This window comes from Rhyacophila brunnea, unplaced genomic scaffold, assembly GCF_057557595.1.
Source record: "Rhyacophila brunnea isolate RB1 unplaced genomic scaffold, BYU_Rbru_1.0 scaffold_22, whole genome shotgun sequence".
Classification (NCBI taxonomy): domain Eukaryota; kingdom Metazoa; phylum Arthropoda; class Insecta; order Trichoptera; family Rhyacophilidae; genus Rhyacophila; species Rhyacophila brunnea.
In genome coordinates this window covers 2,179,523-2,205,937 of record NW_028232882.1, presented here as the reverse complement: position 1 = coordinate 2,205,937, position 26,415 = coordinate 2,179,523, and the positions used below count along the sequence as shown (strand labels likewise).

At 29.6% G+C, this 26,415-nt stretch overlaps 1 protein-coding gene across 1 annotated transcript in view; it reads left to right on the top strand.

Moving 5' to 3' along the window:
• Positions 1 to 26,415, top strand: part of mwh (multiple wing hairs) — a 287,193-nt gene that overhangs the window by 147,177 nt on the left and 113,601 nt on the right. The window contains exon 3 of the mRNA XM_085949887.1: positions 16,890 to 16,986. Coding sequence (XP_085806013.1) covers positions 16,890 to 16,986 — 97 coding nt within the window. The remainder of the gene's footprint in view (positions 1 to 16,889; positions 16,987 to 26,415) is intronic.

Genomic DNA, 26,415 nt, shown 5'->3' with positions numbered 1-26,415 from the left:
CCAATTCATTATTAATATATATATTTTTTTAATATGAATAGGTAGGTATACACAATAAATTACTTACTTAATTATGCACATCTTCAAGTTCTGACGAGGGAAGAATTCTTCTCTTTTTATAAACAGCATAAAGCATAAGTAATAATTATTATCAATCATAAGCGAAAAATGTATAAGGTACAATCACTAAGTAGATAGAAGCATATTAAAGTGTCGTGTCTACTTTCTCTACGAAGTCGTTACGTAGGTCTTTTCCTTTGCGCATTTTATTCAGCGGTGCGGCGTCCAATCTCCCGGCGGCCAGTTGGGCCGGTGTCAAATTGGGCCGGCGCCCGATTGTACCGGCGTCCGATCGTACTGGAGGCCAATTGGGTCGGTGTCCGATTGTACCGGCGGCCAATAACCGGAGGCCAATCGGCGGAGGCCAGTTCGCGGTGCCAAATCGTCCTAGACCCATTACTAATGATAGTTGCCTATTAATAAAATAATAAATGTCATTTTCACAATGCGCCATCAAAATGCTTATTATGTATCACTTCGCATTAACTGAATGAGATTTTTTCTTGTAATCATGCGTATTTTAATATAATAGCCTAGCGTATCTTTTTAATTATGCTATCTCGACGTGATAAATAGCTATTATTAAAAGCAATTTTTGTTAATGGCGTTCAATGACTTCATAAATACTATGTTTAAAAAAGGTGCTTAAGCTTTAAAATCATATAAGTAGGCAATCATCACTTTAACGTAACAGTAAGCTCAAACAATAAACACACAAGTATAGTGGAATATTATGATTTTTTTTTGCACAAATATAATATATAATATTGTATTCTTTATAAACAAACTGGAGATTTTACCGGGTTGCCGATTTTTGCCTTAAACTCATCGAAAAATTAAACCCAACATCCATTCTTAGTGATTTACCATAATCTCAAAATAATTTGTGAAAGATTATGTTCATTACGTAGGTTTTAGGAAGACGAACCAGGTTCGAATCATGCAGTGACGTCCCGTGAGGGTAGGCAGATTGAGCGTCGCTTGATTCGCTTGGAGGCGGTAGTTACTCGAAGGGCGACAAATCGAGAAGAATCATTTGGTATATACAGACATAGCTAAAATTATTTTGTTTACATGCTTACAATAATAGCATAGTTAAAATGGCGTGTAAATAATAAATATGTGTATTGCTAAATTTAATGGTACAAACCAAATGTGTGTAAAATATGTACCCCATAGAACCTTAGACTCTGATGATTTGGGTATATTTATTCACTTTTTATATCTAAATTTAATTTTGTATGTTTTAGTTGTACCTACCTATATATTTTGTTACAAATGTATCCATGCAACAGATTTATTAGATATTGGAGTAATGACATGATGATAAAAGATACTGTATACAAATGGGGCGGCAATTTGTTTAGGGACGTCACTGGAATCATGGGTCTCGAAAATATACATTGTTTTTAAATATGTGTTTGGAGTCAAAGCATGGACCTAATAGGTTGAACAAGTGGCTAACATCCATTTCTCGTTACAACAAAAATTTGTTAATACACAAACCTCCATTCTTTGGAGACCCATATGATCTTATTTGGATCGGACATGATCAAAAATAAGAAGGTTTTTGATTTCTTAACATCGACTTTACAATTCATGCTCTAATATTTTTAAAAAAATCGGAGTGCACCTTCTATGAAAATACATCTTTAACTCTAACTTGCAGCACATTTCTCTATCATGGACCACTCATATTATCAGCTCACCAACGCCTTGGATATTGCGTCTCTTATAGAGGTTGTGTCACCAAGATAATATTTGTCCAAACTAATTCTGCCGTCCTCTACCTTCCCCTGTTATATAAATCGGATTAAATCATACTTCACATTGCGGAAAATATGACCAAAGTATTTAGCTATAGCTTTTTTTATTTCATTGGCTCAAAATACATAGCTAGAAAAATTCTCATATTTTACGTTAGCTGACTGGTTGACAGCTCTTGACAGGTTTTGGTGGATGCTGGATACCCATCTCACTCTTTACCAGATCATGTTATGCCTTCAGCACTTTACGCACATGACCACGATGGCCGCATGTGCGTGATTTAACTGCCTCTTTAAGAGTCATCTTCAATTTATTATTACTAAACAAACAAACGCTTAAATACGCATGTTTCTATAAACGAAAAATCTTTTCCTAAGTAATCATTAATATCATGGTGTCATTGAACTTTTAAATATAATAATTACAATCATAATAAGTACTTATCATAAATAATATTTTCTCTACTTAAAATATCAGAGTTCCTTTCAACTCTATGATTAAGATAAACGTGATTCAAGAAACTCCACAAAGGTATTTAATTAAAATCAAAATTAAACGAACAACAAATTCTATTGCTACTTGATCCATGTCTATTAATTGAAAAAAAGCTCTTTCTCGTAACAAAACAATACTCTTTATCCAATACGTATGGTAGTATATCGATAAGAGAGATGTATACAAATACTAATTCTTTGTAGACTTAATAGTGATGGGCTAAAATGGTAAACATTATTATATTATTAAATAATTTAAGACAAGTTCCGAGAATATGAAACATGTTATCAAATTATTACTATTGATACTAAGAGCACTTAATACTTTGGACGCGGAAGACGCACATGGCGCGTAATGACCAGGCGGCCGATGGATGTAATTAACGTGCATTTTAAAGGGGGCAATTAAAATCTCATTATCTCTTCAGCAGCGAAAGCGTTAATGCGGTTTGAATTTAAATTATATATGATGAATATTCAACGAATAATTCACTTATTCATTAGGAATGTTACATTCTTTATTGAACATATTATGTAAATTTAAAACACCTTAGAAATATATACACCACAGATATCCAGCAGGATTGAGTGGATTCCAATACACGTTAGTAATTAAATCAATTATTTATACTTTTATTTAAAATACAAAAGCCGACTGCCAAAATAATAACGTTATTTAGAAAGTACTTCAGTGAGAATTGTAAAATCTACTTGCAATTAGATATGACACACTTAGTTTAGTGGTGAGGGTACATGCGTGCAAAGCCTAGAAGGCGAGGGTTTGAATTTCTGTGGGTGTCATATTTTTTTCCAAACGATCTTTTTCTAATGATCGTATATTTCTCTGAGGTGTTTTCAAATTATTTATGATGAATGTTTTGTTTTGTATAGAACAGTGATATAATTCTAAATAAAATAGTACAGGATCAATGGTTTTTCAACATCGAAATCCCCCACATTCCCAACCTTTTCTAATGCACATGTTTTAATATTTAAGTTAAAAATATCATCAACCTTTTTTTATTCACTTGTCTCAAAATAAATGCGTGTAACTTATTATTAATTAACAACACTATCTGGAAAAATTCTACTCCAGCTCCACCACATAAGAATCCTTTGTAGCGACCCAAATTTAGCATTTCCGTATTTCAGGTGCAATATTATACATATTTATGTCACTTGTATTACTTGTCAGACACTGGATTCGTACCTGGGACCCACGACGCTATAGGCCGACTCTGTGCGTATTTGTGTATGAGTCAGAGTATGGACCTAATAGGTTGAGCAAGTGGCTGACATCTATTTCTCGTAAAAACGAAATCTGTTAATACAAACATCCATTTTGTGGAGGCCCATAATGATCTTATTAGGATCGGAGATGGTCGGAAAAAAATATACATATAATTTATAATATACGGCTGACAATGATAAGACTATATTATAATTGTTTATATTATAGATCGTAAAATAACGTACATTACTCACAAATATTTCAAATGTTTAAGTGTTTTTTTTAACTATCAAAATAATGTGTGACAAATGCTCCACTCGGTCTAAATTATATTCTAGATATTTTGCTAATAAGTAATAACCTATAATATACCTACCTAATAATAATTTGATAAGTTCATTTATCTAAGCAAAAAAAAATGGTGAATATTTCCACACATTTTTTTTGTACAAAATTTATTGCTCAGATGGGTTTATTTATGATCTGCATACGTTATATAAAAAATAGAGATAAAGTTGTTCATATATATTTATTTTTTTATAAATAATATTGATAAACAGGCGTTTATGAGGTTCTATTGTTTTTTACATCATACTGCTTTCATTATTAAATCAATGGTTTTAAATGAAGTAATTTTGATTAATTTCTTGAAAGAAAAGTTGCATTTTTATCATACGCTACTTACACTCACGGGTCCAGAAATGAATTAAAAAAAAAACGTTTTTTCTTTTATTGTTAACTATATTTATTTTCGTGCTACAGCTGTACGACTAACATAAATAAATTAAACACGACAAGGCAACGGCGCAAACATTTCGGTGGACATTAAAAAATGTCACGACCAATCTTCACACACAATAAATTTAATACCAATGTCGTGATATCCTTCTGTATTTTTAAATTTAATATAAAAACATTGTGTGCATTTACATTAAGCAGCGTTTCTTTCTAAAGTTGAACTATGCATCTTTATAATAATATGTTTTTGAAAAATAAATAAGTAATACTTAATTACCCTTACCGGACCCTAGAGTATATGCTTCATAACTTTGCACTTCGGCTCTAGGATGACAATGATGTAATTGTAATATATTCTAAAAATATGTTTTTTACATATTATATTATCTATTTATTTATTTATTACTACATATAGTAATACAAATGTATATAATTTAATCAGGCAAACAGGCGTATCAGTGTAGTTAAAAGTGCACAGTTATAAAACGTACATTCTACACTCTCTTTGCTCCATGCAAAAAATAATGATGATGCACACTACCTCTCGTATTATCTCTAAAACTAAATCAAAAACACCCATGTTTTTTGTATTGCTATCAAAAGGAGCTTACGAGGAATTTAATAGTGTAAGTTTCTGATCTATATCGTCTATAAAAAAGTCAGTTTTTTGATAACGTTGCATAATCGACGTATAAAATATCGTTATTTAATGTGCTTACCTACTGAATGTATTAATAGTATATGAGGTATTTACTACGGGGTTTTACAGACACTTTCAATATTTAAAATATAAAAAAATATTTTTATACCTGATCCTTCACTAAGGTAATAAGGTTTTCACCTTCTTTTAGTGTATTTCATATATATTATATACAATGATTAATTGTGGTCATCGTCAGTGTGTGTATTTACCAATAGTGAGTGCACAAAGTGCCTGAAAATTCTGAAAATCGAAACCCGGGTCGCAAAAAATGACGCAAGTGGAATAGTATAAATATACATAATTTAAAAACATCTCTTGCATAATATACACACTAGGAAAAATCATTTTGTAAAAAAAATACGATACAAGACGGGATTTGAAGCCAGTATGCTTGTACAATTAATCTACGGGCATCTTAGTTAATTATGACGATTTTAACTAGTAGTTGTTACATGAAATGCTTATCGAATTGCGTTATAATTTTGGCTATCGGTTTTAGTATATTTAATTAGGGTAGGTATCAATTAATTCATTAATAATTATTAACCGACTAATAGTATAAAACTCAAATCAATTAGAATTATAATGTATATGATTTAGTTCCGGTACATGAGGAACATGTATACTGTTTGAAATCAATAATAATAAAAAAAAAACAATAGCTTCAATTTATAAAAAATCTATCTCGTCAAAATCTATCAATCACGTAAATAGTAAAATATGGCTATAGCGACATATTTAGTGAAATTATATAATTGACTTTATCTATCTTTAATTAATTGTAGCTCAATTTCCATAAACTAGCGTATAAGTTAACAGTGCACATGTAGAAACCTACGAGCCGTGAAACATTTTCCGATAATACGGCGATGTGATGATAATAGCGAAGTCCAAACCAATCGTATGAGCAATCATTTTAAATTCAGTCACGCCATAGTAAAATTCTCCGTGACTAAATAAATGCTAAATTTAATAATAATGGTATTACCTTCGGTCAAAATAGCGGTATGCTACACAGCCAATATGTTACTTATATATTATATATTTGAAATATTTAATGGTCACCTATGTTATATGCCTGAATATATCATTTCCATCGATTGAATGGCCTAAGGGGGAAAAAATACTTTGAAGATTCACACAGTTCTATCTGAAGTAGTTATCTCAACGATGGTTTCACGGTTCACTGCAAGCCAGTTTCTTGAGTTACTGAATAAATATTAACCAATAGATGGGCATACTATATATTTACCATATTGTATCATACTATTGGTTTTTAGTACAATACGGTTTTGTTATTAAGATAGAGATAAGTTAATTCAATATTTTGCATAAATTAACATTGCATGGTGGATGGAGTCGATGGAGTAGATGGAGTCTGTAGTGAGTGTCATTGTTATATTTAAGGAACTCAGAAATAATTGTAACTGAATTACCTAACGGGTAAGGAGAAGCAGGCAACCGATCTCGAGTAAGGAAGAACACGAGATAAATTAGACATAGTTATGCAGAAAGTAGCCATTCCACAAAAAATAAAAAAAATGAGATATGATATATAGATCAGATGCGAGAAGGTTTTCTCTACATTCTGCTGAAAATAGCCAAGCCGCAAAACAATTATTCTTGAAATAAAATACTATTTATAATTTGACATTTTACATATTACATACATTTTTAACAATCATATTGTTCCTAAAGTGCCATTATCTCAGCTCGACATTATTGTGGACTGGCTACATTCTGCATAACTACGTTCAATTTAAAGACGTGTCAAGAATACGTTATACGTCAAATACTGACAACTGCTCTCGGTTTATGCATTGACGCTAATTTAATATTGATGTATTACACACACTATTACACGTCTATAATGCGTGGCTCATTTTTGTAGCACACTCACACATTCAAAACCTTGCATCAAAATTTACTGTACTGTCATATAACCTATCGAAATTATATTTATTATCTGTTCTGTAGTTATATTACTCAGTTTATTTCTTTATTTTTGTTATTAGCTAAAATTAGATATTTTTTTGTAATGTTATTGTGTTATATTATTTTTTAATATTTCGTGAGGTTTTTGTCTACACAAACCTCTGGCAGCCCATCGCTCATTTTTTAAGTTCAAGTTTTAGTGTTCCTTAGTTTGAACTTTTGAAGATATGCTCCCAGCGCTCCGTGGCCTGTCCTCTCATGAGTGGTAGCAAAGATAATATTTAGAATGAATTTCCGTATTAATTATCCTGTGCCGGACTTGTGTATCTGCTATTACATACATCCACTGTGACATTATAGGTAGATCCTGTAAGTCGTAAAGACTGTAATAGGCAGGCCATACATATTTTTATCGGGTGGGTATCGCATTAAATGCTTCTATCCAGGTGAGTATCACAGAAAAAAATGTTTTAGAGATAGACCCTAAAATAATGGAAATACATAATATATTAATAACAAGATAAAAAGAACTTTTCATATACTTACCGCGCTTTTAAATTTTCTGTTAAATCATATAAAGTTGACAATTCTATGTATTAATAATTACTTTTTTTTTTACTTGATAGAAATACTGAATTTGAATCATTTTGATATTTCATATTGATTTCCATAGTAACGCACGTATATATTAATAATTTAGTTGCTAGGACCCTCTTAGCAACCAATAATAGTGTTTTACTTTTTACGATTTTTTTCCGAAATAACTTTCCATACAAAACAGAATTAACTGAAAATAGATTCAATTCTGGTTAAAGATGGCTAAAAGTATTAAAAGAATGCATTGTCGTCATGTTCTGATATATTCTAAAAAAATGTCTAGCTGGTCGGGAAGTTAGTTAAAAATCTTTAATCGTCCAATACAAATCTTGGACAAACAAGAAAAAATTTGTACTGGACACACAAGAAAAAAATTGTAATGGACAAACAAGAATACGAGCTAATAAAAACGTGGTAAAATAAAGAAGATTGGACATGAGCCACCGGCAGATATTTTATGAGTAAGTTTACTAACTAGTCTCTGTGAATGAATATTTACTTATAAAATTTATTTTGTAAGCACGCACTTTTAAAATCTTAAATAAAGAAAAAATAAATTTCTCTTTATCACAATTTTACTTCAATCTTAGATTAAAAAAATCATATGCGTGACGTATTCATTTATAATTATTCTGTATTTTGTTTGCACTTAATTGCGTACGAGAAATCAAGATTCCTCTTAAATCAAATGCCCAACATTGTATGAGATTATAACAATTATTACAATAGTTCAACGCGTAGACTGACGTGAAAATTACTATTGTAAAGTGAGAATGCTTCAGCTGTATCACTGTGTTTTTTTTTCTTTTGTGCCAGATAATAAAAATTCACAAATAAATGACTAAGATACGAATAATTACAATCATTTTATTACTCGTATTATGCTCGCGTTTGAAGCTAAAACCTAAATTTCTGACTATTTTCTAATATATTAATTATTTTACTTAGACATTTATTTGTTAAGTTTTATAATATTATTTAATTAATAATTTAGTTACCAACTCGTTTTGGTGCCATATTCTAAACTTAGTTATTCTAAATTCTAATGGATTCAAGCTCTATATTATTCCAATTAAGTCGTTTTTGGCGACCCGGGTTTCGCCTTTCGGCATCTTCTGGCGCCGTGTACACTCACCGAAAGGCAAAACCCCGGTCGCAAAAAACGACTTAAATGGAATAGTACAGAGCTTGAATCCATTAGAATTTAAATTCAAATTCCATCAAGTACCTTCGGTCGATAGTATTAATATTAGTTATTCTAAGTTAGTTTTTAGTTTCCAGTTAGTTCTTTTTAGTTATACCATTCAGTGAACTCAAAATAAAAACATAGAAAAAAAAGATTTTATACTCCATGTGGGACTTAATAATAGCATTGTAAAGCTTATTAAATAGTTGAAAACGTCGTTTTTTTAATTATTGATTTATTTCATATGGTAGTAATTACTGGAATGCTCATGAACGTACTGTACTTTTTTGTTTCAAAGCACAGTAGATTTATTATATTTTTTATATCAAATAATGCACGATCACGTGTGGGCACTAGTATAGAAAAAAATCTGCTAATTCTATTTTAAGTGAGCTTTCATACACCAATTAATAAGAATTATTGCAACCAACCATGTTTCATCGTAGATAAAAAAAAACACAAATAATTGCTTCATTCAATAAAACTATACTAAGTTTACTGAAATGATTGATGATTTTTAAATTATTAAATAAATGTAAAAGTAAATTCATTGAACTATTATTAAGAACATTATTCATCTAAACGATTTTTCGTCAAGATTTTTTGTATACAAAATTTGTTCTAAAAACACACATTATTCGTTTATAAAATACGCTGTATAAATATGGAGAGTTATTATATGGCTAAATAAATGTCGACATGATTTTATTGTCTGCCGTTGGGATTTTGTGTTCTTTGTTTATTATAAATAATATCATATGTTATATAGTCAGGTTTTTCAAATTATATACTTAATGAGCTAAATTGGGTCGTATATATGTAGGTGGGCTATGATGAAAAATCATCAAATTTGGTGATACGTATCGCTGATGGGTTAATAATAATATTATGAGAACAAATGCAAAATTCAATAGGATAGAATAATATCATCAAAATATTCTACCAAAATACGTATCTACATACTTAATTAAATTAAATGATAGATCAATGTAAATTGTTATAAAATAATATGAATCAAACAGCAAACTTATGACTAACACAAATCCCATAGTATTATGCTATATTATTAAATATTATTGTAATAAATGTTTTTATATAAATAAATAAGGGATACTTTTAGATTTTAAGTACTGATAAGATTAGAGTAAAATTTATTATGTAATTTTAAGAGCTAGCTATATTTCCACAATATTGTAGAGTATGTAATATCATGAGTTGTAATATCCACATCATAAAATCCATAGTTTATGATGGTTTTATGAAACATATGCTGTATAGGGGATCTATGTATTCTCACGGCGACCCTAGTCCGTGAGATTATCCCTTTTCAGTAGTAAACCTAATTGCCACGGTTAAAGTATAGGAATTTCTGTAATGAATATTTAGGACAGGTCATGGCATGAGCTTACATCAAGGTTCAATTCATAATTCATTAATAAAGAGATTGATCATTGGAATCGGTTAAATTCAAATACCGAAAATTTATTTTTTATTTTCTTTAAAATTATAGTCATATAAATACAGTTCTTATAATTCCAACAAAGTTTATTTTTGAGAGTCTACCCGATTTTACATTCAAGAGATAGTAAAAAATATTAATTTATTAATTCTAGTCATGTGGCACTACTGAAAATCCTATTTTAGTTATTGTGTCAGCACAGTAGAATCTTTAACCCAAACAAAAAAAATCTATTAAAATGCTACAAAGAAAAAAATATGGGAGTTGATTTCATCTTATTATATTATTATTTTAATATAGATTTGGTCACGGAGTGCAACACTGAAAATTACAATGAGCAGCATCGTGTGGAACAATTTCCGAATTCGAAAATCGAACGTGCGCATCGCTCATAAACGCATCATTCGATTTTCAAATAAAACAATTTAATTGCAAAACACGCGCCGTGCGCTTATCTCTGTATATTTAGGGTTGAAATAATTACAAACTAATATTTTTATGATCAATCAAGATAATGTATTATGACATAGAAGTTTTTTAAACATTACGACAGGCATATGACAGTTATGTGATATCAGTTTAACTGGAGCTTAATAGTAGCTAACAATATAACAAAGACACATAAGCTTTGATAAAATTACATAAGTACATGGTTTCGCCGCTTTTGACGAGTTGGATTATTATCGGATAATGATACGTGACTTCTCAATCCACATATTCATAGACGGACACTTTTCGACTTCACCAACATACTCTATATTCAGGCCGGCTATTACCAATAGTTTGAATGCAATATCTTAAAATGTTTGTAGAAAATGATGATTGGTGCATAAATTGTAATAATTTGAACGAAATATATTCAATTAAAAATCTTCATTTATTGCGAACAGGTGACCGTATTGCATTTGAAGATAATAAATAACTAGCACTACCATAGTAATCTGCAATTTAGTGCTACGTTTTAAATATACTCATACTTTGGATATTGACATATTCTTATTGTATTATTAACTCACATTTCTCTGTATTTTTATTTAAAAAATTGTTAACACTTATTTTATGTCATATCGTGAACGCTTTGAATTTATAATTTGTTATGTTCATTATATGTAAAATAAATTTGCTAAAAATGCTATGTATTACCATATCATATTATTGATTAGTACATAAAATAAAATAAATGCAAATCTTTATAATAATTATTGTGTGTATATAATAAAGATGTACGAAATGAACTAACTAGTAGATACAAAGTCTAAAATCGCTACTTTTTTTTTAATAAATTGTTGGTTGAAATTGATACATTTTGTGGCATTGAAATTATTTGGCATGTACTATAACTAATTTTTAATGTTTTAGATTTATCTCTCCTTTAATTTCGCACATATTAAAATGCCGTATATATTTTAATTGTTAATATAATTTCGTTATATTTTGTAAATAAAAATCTAGAATTTTTTGCAGCCCTGTTTTACCTTTAGAAAATAAAATTGTATCAAACGGTCAACAAAACGATCGAAGCTATATACCATTGCAATTTTTACAGCCAATCGCGTAACTGTACAGTCCAGTTGGTGGGACTTAGATATAAACTGCTATCCTAACATGGCGCTCGAGATGCTCGACTGCCATGTATGGATATATCTATTGAATTAACGGTTTCGGATTTAATGCGATTAAGACGATTGTTTCAGAGCCAAAGATGGCAGAATAAATCACAATATGGACTGTTATTATTTCTAAATTTTGGGTCAAGCAGTGCACCTAACAAAGTCAGCTGGTTTCATTTTCACATATTTTCGTACATTCATAATAATATACCGATGTTAAGTAATAATTATTCATTTATCTCAGCTTAAGATTTAATGCAATTCAAACGATTGTCTTATATCCAAAGATGGATGACATCTATTATTACAGATAGTTAATATCGCCAAATTTGATTTAGGCCATAAAAACTTGCGCAAAAACGATGTATCCAAAAAATTATCGAAAGTGAGTAATATTTTTTTTTGTTTTTGGATTTAAAGCCATTCGGATGATAATCAACGGATTCGTGCCAATGTGCTGTATCAACACCTTAATACTCGTAGTATGTAGTTATATATTTCTCTGAGGTGCTTTCAAATTATGTATTTAAAATAAAGAATGTTACATTATTAAATCTTGTAAATTATTTATTGAATAGTTTATTAAATTATTAGAAAGTGCAAGTACGTTATAACTAAAATTTGGAGAGATCTTGACACCGATTAGTAATTAAGGTATTTGATACTTTTATTTAAAATACAAAAGCCGACTGCCAAAATTATCGCAATTTGTAAAGTGCCTAAAAAATGTAAAAACCACTGGTTAATTGCGTCATAATTAGATAGGACCCACATGAATTAGTGGATAGATCACATTGGTGCGAATCCAGTAGATGCATGGTTTAGAGTCCTGCTGGGCACCATGTAATCATAATCAAGCAAGGTTAAGATGTACTCCTAGATTGGTGTTATTTTCCTAAAAAGCTACTAGATTATATAATTAAACAAACTATATAAGTTGTTTTAGCACGGCTTAACCAGGCTGCTATAATTATCCAAAATTAGTAATTAACGATAAAATACTTCAGTGGATTCAATTAATTATATCAACGACATGCTCAATAATTATATAAATAACATTTCACCTAGTACATAACATTATATTACCTATATGAACGAAAATTGAAGGAAAGCTTTCATATAAAATTATGTGGTATATAACAGCTGCTGCCGATGGTAATGATTGTGGTCTTTAGAATTGATCGCGTTGACTGATGGTCATAAAAATCAACATTACACTGCAAATACTGACACGAAATCATTTCGGTCCGCCATTTTTTGTTCGCAGTGGCGCACGCAAAATCGATTACAAAGCACTGATGGCTTTGCAGTTTTATTTCCTAAGTACATCTCGAGAGCAGCTTTGATTGTACTCAATCGTTATTTATCAAGTCATGCGTGAAGCGACTGCATTTTTGTAGACTGTGTTACCAAAGCTGAGCTATCGACATAATATAACTAGGCGATGATAAAGTTTTCTATGTGAATAGGTTATAGAGAGAAAAATACAACGTATTTATTTATTTCAGAAGAATTATAAATATTTATTTTATACAAAAAAATTAAATACACGGATTTCATATTAAAATGAATAATTGTCTTTGCTAACACGAAAGTAGTTAAAAAAATAGTTGGTATCTGTAATATGGTTAGTTAATATCAGGGGTATTAGAAAAATAACCAACTTATACGACGGCTTCTAATGTGTTCAATAGTATATTATTACAGTAATATCAATTAACCACGACAAAGCGATTTCACCATAGTGTTTTTAAAATTCCATCATACAAAATTAATATAAAACTATATTATGTAATATTAAATAAAAGTGTAAATTATTTGATTTATATAAAATAAGTAATGTTCATGGTATTTTAATCTTATGCATAAATAAATGGATAGGTAATAAAAATAGTCTCTGAAGATAAAAGAGAACTGGAGTTATTTAGAAATATAATTTAAAAATGATAGTACCAAACTTTATTTTGGTATACAGATAACTCAAAATAAACGATTGAATCATTAATCTTTCAGTTGCTACAATATTACAGGCTCAGGTTTCGTATAACCATGTATAACGTGTCAATCAGAGCATAGTCTGAAGATGTTGTATGATATGTTAAAATGATGCCTTATGTTTTATCACTCTATGACTTAACATCAAAATCTATATACCTTAATTATTGGATCGATAAGATTGGACATTGAATATATAAAGCCACATAATATCATGATATCATAATATACATAATATCAATAAAATACACATAATATCATGGACAATACAGATCCTAAAAATAAAGAGTTATTTGCCAATTCTAGTGGGAGTTTAGAGAATAAATGTTACTATAGAATGTTAATTGTATAGTAACATTTGTTGATACATGAATCATATTTTAACAAAATACTCTAATCATTCACAAGTGTATCAAAATATGGCTTTATTCTAAAAAGTTAAAACGATGACATTCAAAATAATTCTTTTTTGTTATATTCATATTACATTGTATGGAATTATGATTGCTTCGATGAGCAAATACAGGATAGTATAGTGACATTTACATCTCTCCTACCAAGTCTACCCATTTTTAGGTATGGTTACCATAGATATACCAGATTCTTTATTTTCACCTTTATACAGCGCGTATGTTCTAAACAGAAATATAAAATTTAAATACTAAACCATACGATAAAAAATAATTGGTATTATTTTCTAGTGTATTTTATGTTTCATTTATTTCTTATAAAATAGTGTAGCAGTATTTTAAAATTGTCTCTACTCACCTTTCGTGAGTGAAGTATAAATTGCACCTTAATCGCATGTTTTTGAATATGGAACGCACCATTGATTGTCTCTCTTTGTGCGAGTTTCAAAGAATTGTTAGTGTTGCCATTAAATTAAGAAATCCATCACCAATTTGCGGTAATAATAAAATATTTTGTTCAGACATTTTGATGCATCATCGTACCCGCGTCAAACCATTTATGGCTTGTTTGATGGTATAAAAATAAATAAATAAACACATAACAATCGTGACAAGATACCACGCGAAAAATAATCCTTGACTTTGTTAATAGTTATTAATGAACGCGCTGAAAAGGAGTAGGTCTATAATTGATTATTGTCAAAAACTTTAAAGGTTATTTGGAAGATAGTTAACATAATGACGATGATACAATTTAATTAGTTACATCCTTTTGTATCCATTGATAAAATAAAAATACACATACACACTATTTGGTAAGATAACATTAAATCAAATCTACAGCTAAGTAAAATAAGGAAATAAATACTGGGATTACAGTTTTTCAATAACTTTAATTATCGTATATTGAAACAAGTGAAATATGCAACGATCCAAAAAATGACACCAAAAATACTATAAAAATGGCACGATACATTATCATTCTTACAGAAATATCTTTTTAAGTAAAACAAACCTGATTTATTGTTTCAGAATATTGTTGGTACAAGACAGTGTAGTTATTTATTCATTTAAAGGGTTACTATTTACACTTTACAGCAGGGGAGGGCAAACTGCGGCCCGCCGGGTATTTTTTTGCGGCCCGCCAACATTAATTGTACTTCTGATTACGAATAACTTTTTTTATATATTTTTTTTTAAATATTGACAATAGATTAAAATTTGAAGAATTTGTTGTTTCGTTAATGTATTATCTCAGTACGTCTTCCTTGCGTCTCGTCTCACACTATGTAAACACTATTTTCTATGTTGAACATCGCGACACATTTAAATACTTTTAACTCTGCGTTGCAAGGAAAAAAAATATATGCCCACGATATGGTGAGGAGTTTGAATGGATTTCAATTAAAACTCAAGTTGTTCCTTCGACAAATATCGAATAAGAACGTGGACCACTTTCCAACTTTGAAGTTGCTGAATATACCAGAATATAAATTTGAAGAATATGGTAAAATTATTAAAGCTCTGAATGACGATTTTTTACAAAGATTTGGTGACTTCCGAAAAATTGAGACAAGTTTAGCAACAGTACGCGATCCATTTTCAATAGATATTGATAGTGTACTGACAGAGCTACAACTTGAGATTATTGGTCTGCAGTGTGACACTGAATTAAGAGAATTGCATCGTCGCGAAGATATATCTAAATTTTACAATGCCCTTAATTCAGACAAATTCGAACAACTTAAAGATTATGCAAGAAAAATGTTCGTTGTTTTTGGATCAACCTATATATGTGAACAAACATTTTTGATCATGAACCTCAATAAAAATTCTTTACGATCAAATATCTCCGATGCCCATTTACAAGCAGTTTTGAAAATATCAACCACAAAATTAACACCTGAATTTGAAAAAATGTACAACACTTTCATGCTTCTCATTATTTTTTTTGTAATGTTTATTTTTCATGATAATAAATAGTGTATATCTAAAAATGGTATTTTACTTGCGGCCCGCCGCTCATTTTGAATTCTTGAATTTGGCCCTCCATCCAAAAAGTTTGCCCGCCCCTGCTTTACAGCATTTAAACTACTAGGTTTATTTTTTTGTTAATGTGACTACATAATTTATTGATAGACAAAACTGTTTATAATGGTTATTTATTATACACACTTGCACACTGCATTACATTTTGAGGTTATATATATTTAGATAATATTAATTAAGTTATATAATATTATGTGAATTTAGTAGTTAATAGTTGTATGTTATTCTCTAGAATCTAATAAAATACACAAGGAACGAATAGTTAATTGAGAAGTTAATTTTGAACCGCTTTATTTGAAGGTTTTCATATCGACTAACTAATATGATGTTCGAGTAATTTTACTTACTTATCGTCTGAGCTCGTTAGTTATATTTTCTTTTGATATAATTATTACAATACAAGTGATCAATAATATATCTTTTTTTATTACGTATAGTTAACTATTAAACTTTGACATGTAATAACTAATTATGTTGTAGATTATTTTTCGTTTTAAGCTATTATCACAGTTACACAAGTAATAAATGATTTTTGGTGGTGTCCTCTCTTCAAATTAATATTTTAATGGTAATGGACTCATTTATCTAGTATTGAATCTGAATATTGGTAATAAATAATTCCTTAAATAATAAAAATGTTTTCTTTTCATTTCAGTGATTCCACATACCAAGCGGAGCTGACTGGATCCCAGGATATGGCTCCAAACTCCTCGCATAGCCAACGAGGAGGATGGGGAGAGGAAACTACTAAGGTAAGAATAAAAAAAATACCTTTATAATATTTTAATGATTTTATGGTTTATGACAATCTGAGCATGCATTTCTAATTTTAGTCGGTGTTAATTAGTGTCACTGTGGCTTGATTCTGTACTTCAATAACGATTATACTATTACAAAATGATCAAAGATTGGTTAACATACAATTTGAACAACCGTTATGAATTTATTGAAATGAAATCACAACGCACAGCTCTATGCCATCCGTTAAAAGGTTGCCCCAAGTCAGGGTTGGCGAACCTTTTTACGTACGCGTGCCAAAATTTTCCAAATATTATTTTTTGACTGTCTGACGTACCAAACAGTTTTTCGAGTAGTTCGAGCACTGTTCCTGACACTGCTCCCGACACTGCAATGAAAAATCTCTTTTTCACAATTTCTTTTGGTTGTTAAAAGACCGTACTTCAGTGAAACGGAAAATAATTCTCAACTATCGGTGCGACGAAATTTCGGACTGGCTGGCAATCGTAGAGCGAAAGTCGAGCTGTGAACACGTTAATTTGTTTTGTGATGGCGACGGGGGAATTAATTCTTAAATCGTGTAAAGATGACTAAAAAACGCTACCCATTTACTTGAAAAAGAAAACATGTCAATGAATATATTATTATTATCAGTAATAGAACGATAAACATAACATTAAATGGACGCATGTTGACTTTTGATGACAAATTATGTTTTGTTCTGCACGCGTCATTTGCACAACCTTCGCGTCGCGTAGTCACGACCGCTTTGATCTATCATCACAATTTTTGTTTTTCCTTCGTTTATCTAAAACCCCAGGTCATTATTTTACACCTCTAGACAGGCATAACCAATTTTAAATTATAATTGTTAAATGCTTGTGATGAATTGATTTAATTACAGTATCATCTGTCAGGAATAATTAATGACAGAATTGCTGCAGTAAACTTTTCTAGTTATTATCTAATTACTTTGGTTATCAATAACAATAATTACCATTGAAAGTAACCTATTTTTGAACGATTATTAATACTATAATTGGGCGTATTTCATCTTCTAAATTATAGTTGTGTATAGTATAATAATTGCAATACATTTTGCAATTATTATTTTAAATGTCAGAATCTTTCATAAAAAATACATAAACTTAAGATTTATCTATTTGCAATAATAATTTAAACTCATCACCCATTAATCCTCTAAAAATGAATGCAAGTACGCTGGTGTGTTAAGTAATTTGAGTTCATAGTTAAATGTACGATTATTATGTTCAATGTTCTGTTAATGAGGTCCTGTTCTTGAATGATTTCTTATTATTATATAGAAACTTGATAAGTTTTTACAATTAATAATGTTTTTAGTATTTTAAAGAGTAAAATTCTTGCCAACCATTTAAATTATCTACGTTATTGTGGAAATAATAACAAAATTGTTCACACTTTAATATCCAAAGAATGTATTGCTTGTAATTTATTTATCATACAAAGCAGTTATACGCGAGTGATTCTTATATCATTCATGGATAGCATCTCATCAGCATCTCAAATTAATTTACTTGATTAATAATAATGGTGTTATTTTAAAACTTGACTAAACATTTGTTTTTTCAACCAATGTATATTGCCAGTGCTCACGTATGCATGCAAAATATGTAACCCAAAAATATAACATATTAAAAATATATATATCATCATCATCATCAGCCGGGGTCAATCCACTGCTGAATGAAGGCCTCCCCAAGCTTCTTCCAACTCTCTCGGTCCTGTGTCGTTCACTGCCACGTATTTCCGCCGAACTTTACCAGTTCGTCAATCCAGCGGCTTTTAGGGCGACCCAGTGGCCGTTTCGTACCCCTTGGGTACCATTGGATGACGGCATTTGTCCAGCGGCCGTCCTTTTGACGAGCAATGTGCCCCGCCCATCTCCATTTCAGCCGTTTGGCAACATCTATTACATCGCGTACTCATGTCTGCTTCCTAACCCATTCGTTTCTCTTACGGTCCTTTCGCGTGATGCCCAACATACACCTCTCCTATATATATATAGCCTAACATGACATGGAACAATACGTTACCTTGAAAAAACAAGTTATCAAGGGACTTAGTAGATTAGTGGCTACAAATAACATCATAATAAAATCATGGTAGTATACGATATTATTGACTTGTTGGGAGAATAACTCCACTCTAAGGGTACAATCTTGACCTTACACGTTCGCTTAGCTTTTTCGTTGCATTCATTTTAGGACTCTTCTATTCATGTTATCAAACAAAATAATTCAATGGTTTTCGATAATGGTTAATAATAATTAAAATGCTTTTTTAATATTAAATTATTTTTATAGAAGTCATGCGTAACCTATTTTTTGTTCTTATGTTAGGGCGTACTACGTTTTTATGATTGCATAGTTTTTTATTGGCCCTTTCCGAACATAGACTTATCTACGTTATAATATTCCCATAGTGTACGTTTCTTACATGCGATTCCATTTGAAGATTTCCCTTTTTGACATCATGTGAATTATTATTAAACGTGGGCGTCTTTCAATGGATATTGGTTTACTAATAATTATACGTTTGCCTTATCACAAAAGCGAGTAATTTTATAATCATGTATTCATTTACACAACAACAAAAAACTATCCTGAAATCAGTTGGAGGCGTTGTTTTGTTTTTACACCTAACGGACATTGTTAATTTTTTATTTGAAAACACTTACGCCTTCTCAATTATTGGCTTTTCGATATCTAAGAACATAATCAAAAGGTTTGAGTACATGAAAACTAACTAACAAATATTATTAAATTGGTTTTTATGTTTACACGTATAATAATTATTACAACATTTCTTTTTTATTGCTTGTTTCATCTGGCAGTTCTTGGTCTGTCATTTGTTTATTTCGTTTAATATAATTCTCATTCATTAATACATTAGATGTTTGCCATATTATCTACCCATATATTTGTTATACAATTCAATATTTATTTATTAATATATTAACTAGCTTACTCAACAGTCTACACAAAAAATGATACGGGTTCCATTAAAAAAAACAGAAACTATAATGTAATATAATATGGATACATATTAATTTAATTTTGATTCTAATGTGATAATTTGAGTAAATGTGGCTGCAATTCCCACTCACTACTTACCACATATTGTCGTTTCCATCTCAAACACATGCACTTTCCCGGGTACATTCTCCATGCTCAGACACTCTACGTTTTAATTGTAGCAATGAACATTTGACTAATTTATTATAACCACTGATGATATTCTCTTTTGCGGGTCACTGTGACCTGCGTATTTTTATAATTATTACCATCGCTTGTGTCATCTGCGCCGCTCTGTCCTATCTTGTATCACCACAAGAAGTAACGTTCCATTCAACTATCTGATTAATTTGTATTTTTTTCGTTTCTCGGAGGGGGGCTCCGGCCTCCGGACCAACGAGAACTTTTTTTCGTAAAAAAAATATGAATTGATAAATATTATGTTTTAATAATAATTTATATTTGAGGCTATTAGTTTCGAAGTCGGTAATCTTCATGTTTACTTTTTCTGATAGTCTAAGAAATTTTCTAAAATTATTATGTAAGTAGGTATATTCATAAAATATCAAATTCAGCTTCATTTTTAGTACAATATAATTAAACCGGAGGTTGATTGCACAGTTTTTTATATTCATCAATCGACATTTTTATAGCTTTCAACTGACTCGATAGGTACATTTTTTTTACTAATTTTAATGCAATTATCTTGAAATGGCGGAATATGGAAATTGCCGACTTTGATATTAATTGCATCATTTTAAATAGTGATTAATGATTTTATTAATTAATTCGAATGAAAACAATCACGGAAGTATTATTTAAATTATTTAAAACGGCAGTAATAAACAAAAAAAATTGATCTAAAACTGTTGACAGCATAATTTGGGTTATTCATATTTACATTCACTCATCACTTGTTAGATTTATTCAAATTTTAATCAAAAAAGATTATCAAAAAAAACGAAACAAAAACTGGCATTTTTATGATGTTTAATTGCAAAAACTCACCTGCATATATTCTCTGTGGAGTTAAGAATAATCGTGGGATATTTTAAACAATAAAATACAATACCTGGAGTGCGCTGTACACTAACCAAAATTTCGAAAATCATTCATCATAATTAAAAACTATTTAAGTAGACAATTATCAGAAATTAATACACTTATCTATTTATTTTTTATGGTCGTTGTTTTCGACAATACAAAAGGTGTACACTCTCACTTGTCAATTATAATCACAGGTTGTTACGACAATTAATTTTAAATTCGGATTTTATTTGAATAATTTTGATCTGACGACGTGCAAATTACTGTTCTTCCATTTTTGTCAGAGCTGTGAGATTTTTTTTAACTTCCATTGGTAAAATGCAGAACTGAATATGTTTTAATAGTGTAATTATTGTAGATTTTCCCCATTTCACAATCTTGCAAATGACTTAATGAATAAAATGCTAAAATTATTACGAAAATATTTTTTTCAAGGGGGGACATGCTCGTCGAAGGTCAAAATTGAGTTTTTATTGTATTTTCAAACCATGATCCTGGACACTCCTTAAACGTTGTAGATAATCTATTTATATAATTTTGAAGCCTTATTATCCTTTATAGTTATTTTAAACATTTGATGACTGCATAAAGTATTTTTGTTACATAAAATAGTATTCTTTTAAACCTCTCGCTCTAATGTTTTAGAATATAGTCATATTTCGGTACATAACTGTGCAGTGGTGTTAAGATTTTTTGCATTTATTAATTTTTAAACGCATTTATAAAACCATTAGCATAATTTATTACGAGATAATTTTTGTAAAATATTCACGATAAAAAATTATATTGAGAATCTCTGTGATCCCAAATTTGACAAGAATTAGGCATTTTATTATTCAAAAAATTGGCAAGATTAACACATTTGAAGATGATTCTAAAGATATTTATAATAAGCTATGTCTTTGACCATTCAAGTGTGATAAACATCTTATGAATAATGATTGCTTTATAATAATTATTGACCTAAGAATAAGGTAGTGTTTTTTTGAAATACGCCATTTTTTTTGACATTCCCCAGTGGTTAAGCTACAACATACGGCCGTAGCCATAACTTGATAAACTCTAATTGAAGTAGGGAGTAAAATGATATTGACGCGCGTGTTTGAACATGTACCGTTAAAAAAAAAATTTAAAAAAAAACGGTTAGGTACATGTTCAAACACGCGCGTTAACATAATTTTACTCCCTACTTTAATTATAGTTTGTCAATTTATGGCTACAGCCGTATGTTGTAACTTAACCACTGGGGAATGACAAAAGAAATGGCGTATTTCAAAAAAACACTACATTATTCTTAGGTCAATAATTATTATAAAGCAATCATTATTCATAAGATGTTTATCACACTTGAATGGTCAAAGACATAGCTTATAATAAATATCTTTAGAATCATCTTCAAATGTGTTAATCTTGCCGATTTTTTGAATAATAAAATGCCTAATTCTTGTCAAATTTGGCATCACAGAGATTCTCAATATAATTTTTTATCGTGAATATTTTACAAAAATTATCTCGTAATAAATTATGCTAATGGTTTTATAAATGCGATTAAAAATTAATAAATGCAAAAAATCTTAACACCACTGCACAGTTATGTACCGAAATATGACTATATTCTAAAACATTAGAGCGAGAGGTTTAAAAGAATACTATTTTATGTAACAAAAATACTTTATGCAGTCATCAAATGTTTAAAATAACTATAAAGGATAATAAGGCTTCAAAATTATATAAATAGATTATCTACAACGTTTAAGGAGTGTCCAGGATCATGGTTTGAAAATACAATAAAAACTCAATTTTGACCTTCGACGAGCATGTCCCCCCTTTAGAATAATTGCACCGTTTCTGTATAAGTATTTAAATTTTCTTTGATTTACATAATAATTAGTGAATAATGTAGGAAACCAAGGAAAGATTATTCTTAACACACACTTTTTGCAACATTACAAAAAAAACCCGCTATTTGACACGGACACATAGAATATTCCTAATTTTGTAATTAAATAGATAAATTTGCAAAAGTTTTTGCTCTAATAGATGGCGGCATTAATATCGGATTTGATATCGTCTGGAAAATTAGTCATTAAAATATTTTTTGTGAATTTATTAATGAAGATGATGAATATAAATTATATCTTTTTACAGTATCACAAAAGGGTAAGTCTTATGAGTAATTTTGTGTAATTGCTTATCCCTCCACTTTTTCACGTAAATATCTATAACCCGATCCCCGCATAGGTCGTTTACATTGCATACAGCGCTATGACAATATATTGGTTGATGACTTACTTGCCTTATCACGCTCGAACTTCATAGCATAGGGCAAGCACAAGATCATCTCGTCGTTCACCACGTCCCGCGCTCCTGCCATGTGAGATTTTCCATAAATATCGCATTTATATTATTTATAAATTTAAAATAACTTCATTTATCAACCCCCAAAATAACAGCAGAGTTCTCATTTAATTGATTAGAATTAATATAGATTGAAAATTTTTAGATACACAAATTACTTATACTACTCGATGTAAAGAGCATATATTATATATTATATACATTCATGGAAAATAAATAAGACGAGTTCACAATTCGCCAAAAGATTACTGTGTACGGTTATATTGTGGATCCAGCTCATGGTATGGTCATATTATGTCATATAACATAAATACGTGTATCTATATGACAAGGGTCATCAAAAAAGTAAGTTTCCATCAATAAATACATTGCAAAGAAGGTCAAGAGATTATCTAATTATTATTGTTTATGTCAATCTGTCCTATAAACAATCTGTAATATAAATAAAATAGTTGATACCACCGTTGTGATAAGGTAAAAATAACATAATACATCCTCTATTTAAGTCATAACTTGAAAATTACAAGCGTTCAGTTAGAATTGTTATAATTAGTTATAGACAAACACAACAATTACACCCCTCCCCCCACCTCAATATGTACCTGTAAATATAGAATAAATTATTAATCTTGTGTACATGAAATGTAAAAAGGATGTATAACATATAATATACATACATAATTTTGAAAAATACTTCCTAAGAAAATATATTATTACCAATAGAAAAAATCCTTTTGTGTTTTTCAAAATTATGTATGTTCAATAATTAGAATGGTAAATTCTTAAAATATTGTAAATTATTCGTTGAATAAAAGAAATAGTTAATTACATAATATACAACTCAACAAGCCTCATTTGAAGCTTTGTAACTTAATAATAATAATAAAAAACATAAATAACTCATATAATGAAGAATATTAAATACAGAGTTTTTATAACCGTTTATATTTGCATTATTAAAACAATAATTTCCCATAGCCGAAATATTACAATAAATCCACGGTGTGTTTGCAATAAAAATGCACTATCACAATACTATAAAGAATTTTTTATTAAGAAATTAGCAATTTCCCAATTTTTTTATATTGTCGTTTTCTCACTGTGCAATTTTAAAAAGATAGTACCTAAGTAATTTCATTTTGTAGTTCTCACAATTTCCGTGCAGAGACAGCCATTTCTGGTTGTTAATAATATTAAATTGGATCTGCGTGAATGCCTTCAGGTCTAGGTGATTGATGAAAATTGTATGACGAATCTCAATATGCGAATTTGCCAGTCGTGATCATTTTTATTCAATAATTTGCGAAATAATTATTTTTTATATACACATAATATTTTTTTATTGGCTGTACCTACTTACATGTGTGCCCACAATCATTTCTAGTTTAGTAGAGAACAAAACTATCAAACAGAATTGGTTTGAGGTCAAAAATTTTACATTCATTATAAAAAATTTCATTTTGATAGGTAGGTACTGTAAATTATATTTGAACCACTGCTAGCTATCAACCTGAACCGAAATCAAATTATAAATATTGAATATCTCAAAAATTATTTTATATTTGTAAACAATGGTCCTGCTTCTAGATTATAATCACCCTGACAATAGATTAAAAGGATCCAAGTTCATAGGTAACCAAGTTGAATAAATTGACTAGATTATAAATTCTGCATTGTATATAATATTAATATTTTTCTGCTTATTAGTATTTGAAGGACTGCATGATAGGCATTAAAATTAAATACGCTGTTAAGTTGTTATAAAATAAAATAACATTCAATATACAAATTTAAATGTACTGCAATTAAATTTGAATAAGTTAAAAGCAAAAAGGCTACTCTCCCGAATTGAAATTATCACATAAAAATAATAACAGTTGTGAAGGGTTTTTAGATATATAATAAGTTTTCTTAACAATTATTAATAGAGTATAATATTGAGCTACTTTTTCCATTGTTTAAAGAAAAAAATAATAAAAAATTATTTTGTTAAAATTTGAATATTTATTTTCAAAAATGAATTTTTGCATCTCAACTACTGATTCAATGAATAAAATGCTTGTTACTTTTCCTTTTTTTGCCTTTTCACATATAAATGATTGGTGATGGGAAAACCATCCCCAATTCATTTGAGCTTACATATTATATATCACTTTTACTCAGTGGCGAAGGGTGGAGGTAGGCTGTTAATATCCGACATAAATAGTGCATACTAAACTTTGTCAGTCAAACGTATTTGCTTTCATTGTAGATGTGTAGATAGTATTTGTCAGTTTTTAAAATTCAAATTAAACCTGCCTAATTCAGCAGTACCTGCAAATTATTGTATTCTTAATTCAATGAAAACAAATAAGTATGACTGACAAAATTCAGTGTACACTATTTTTGTCGAATCTTAACAGCCTACCTCCACCTCTCATGACTGCTTTTAATCCTTAAATCCTAAACTATATACATTTATTTCGAACCAAAATTATTTTCAAACAAATTCGTTGCGTTATAATCTGCAGCAGCATATATGGCCTACATTATGCATACATACCAACTATGAATCAATTCTTTTCCATTGTTATATAACCACCTCTTAGTATTAATTTTATAGCCTTCTTCTTGTATCTATTATCTCACAGATTATCTTTGATAGATTGCAGTAATATTATTTTATTATCCTTTACACTATTCATGTTAGTTCACATATATTCAGACTTATTTATTCAGAAAGTCACCAACTCACAATTTAACCAATAAAATTTGTACTAGTGGTCAACCACAATATATTAGTTCATCCATATTACTTTGATAAAACTTTTAGCAAGAAACATCCTTTAATTATTGTATTTTGTCATTCACTATAAGCACATCCACTATGAATACTTAGATACATTGCTTTCAATCTATTCTAATTTGCACCTACATATTTATACTCGTGGTAACAATAGATTATATTGTTGATAACTGGATTGAACATAAATTGTATTAACT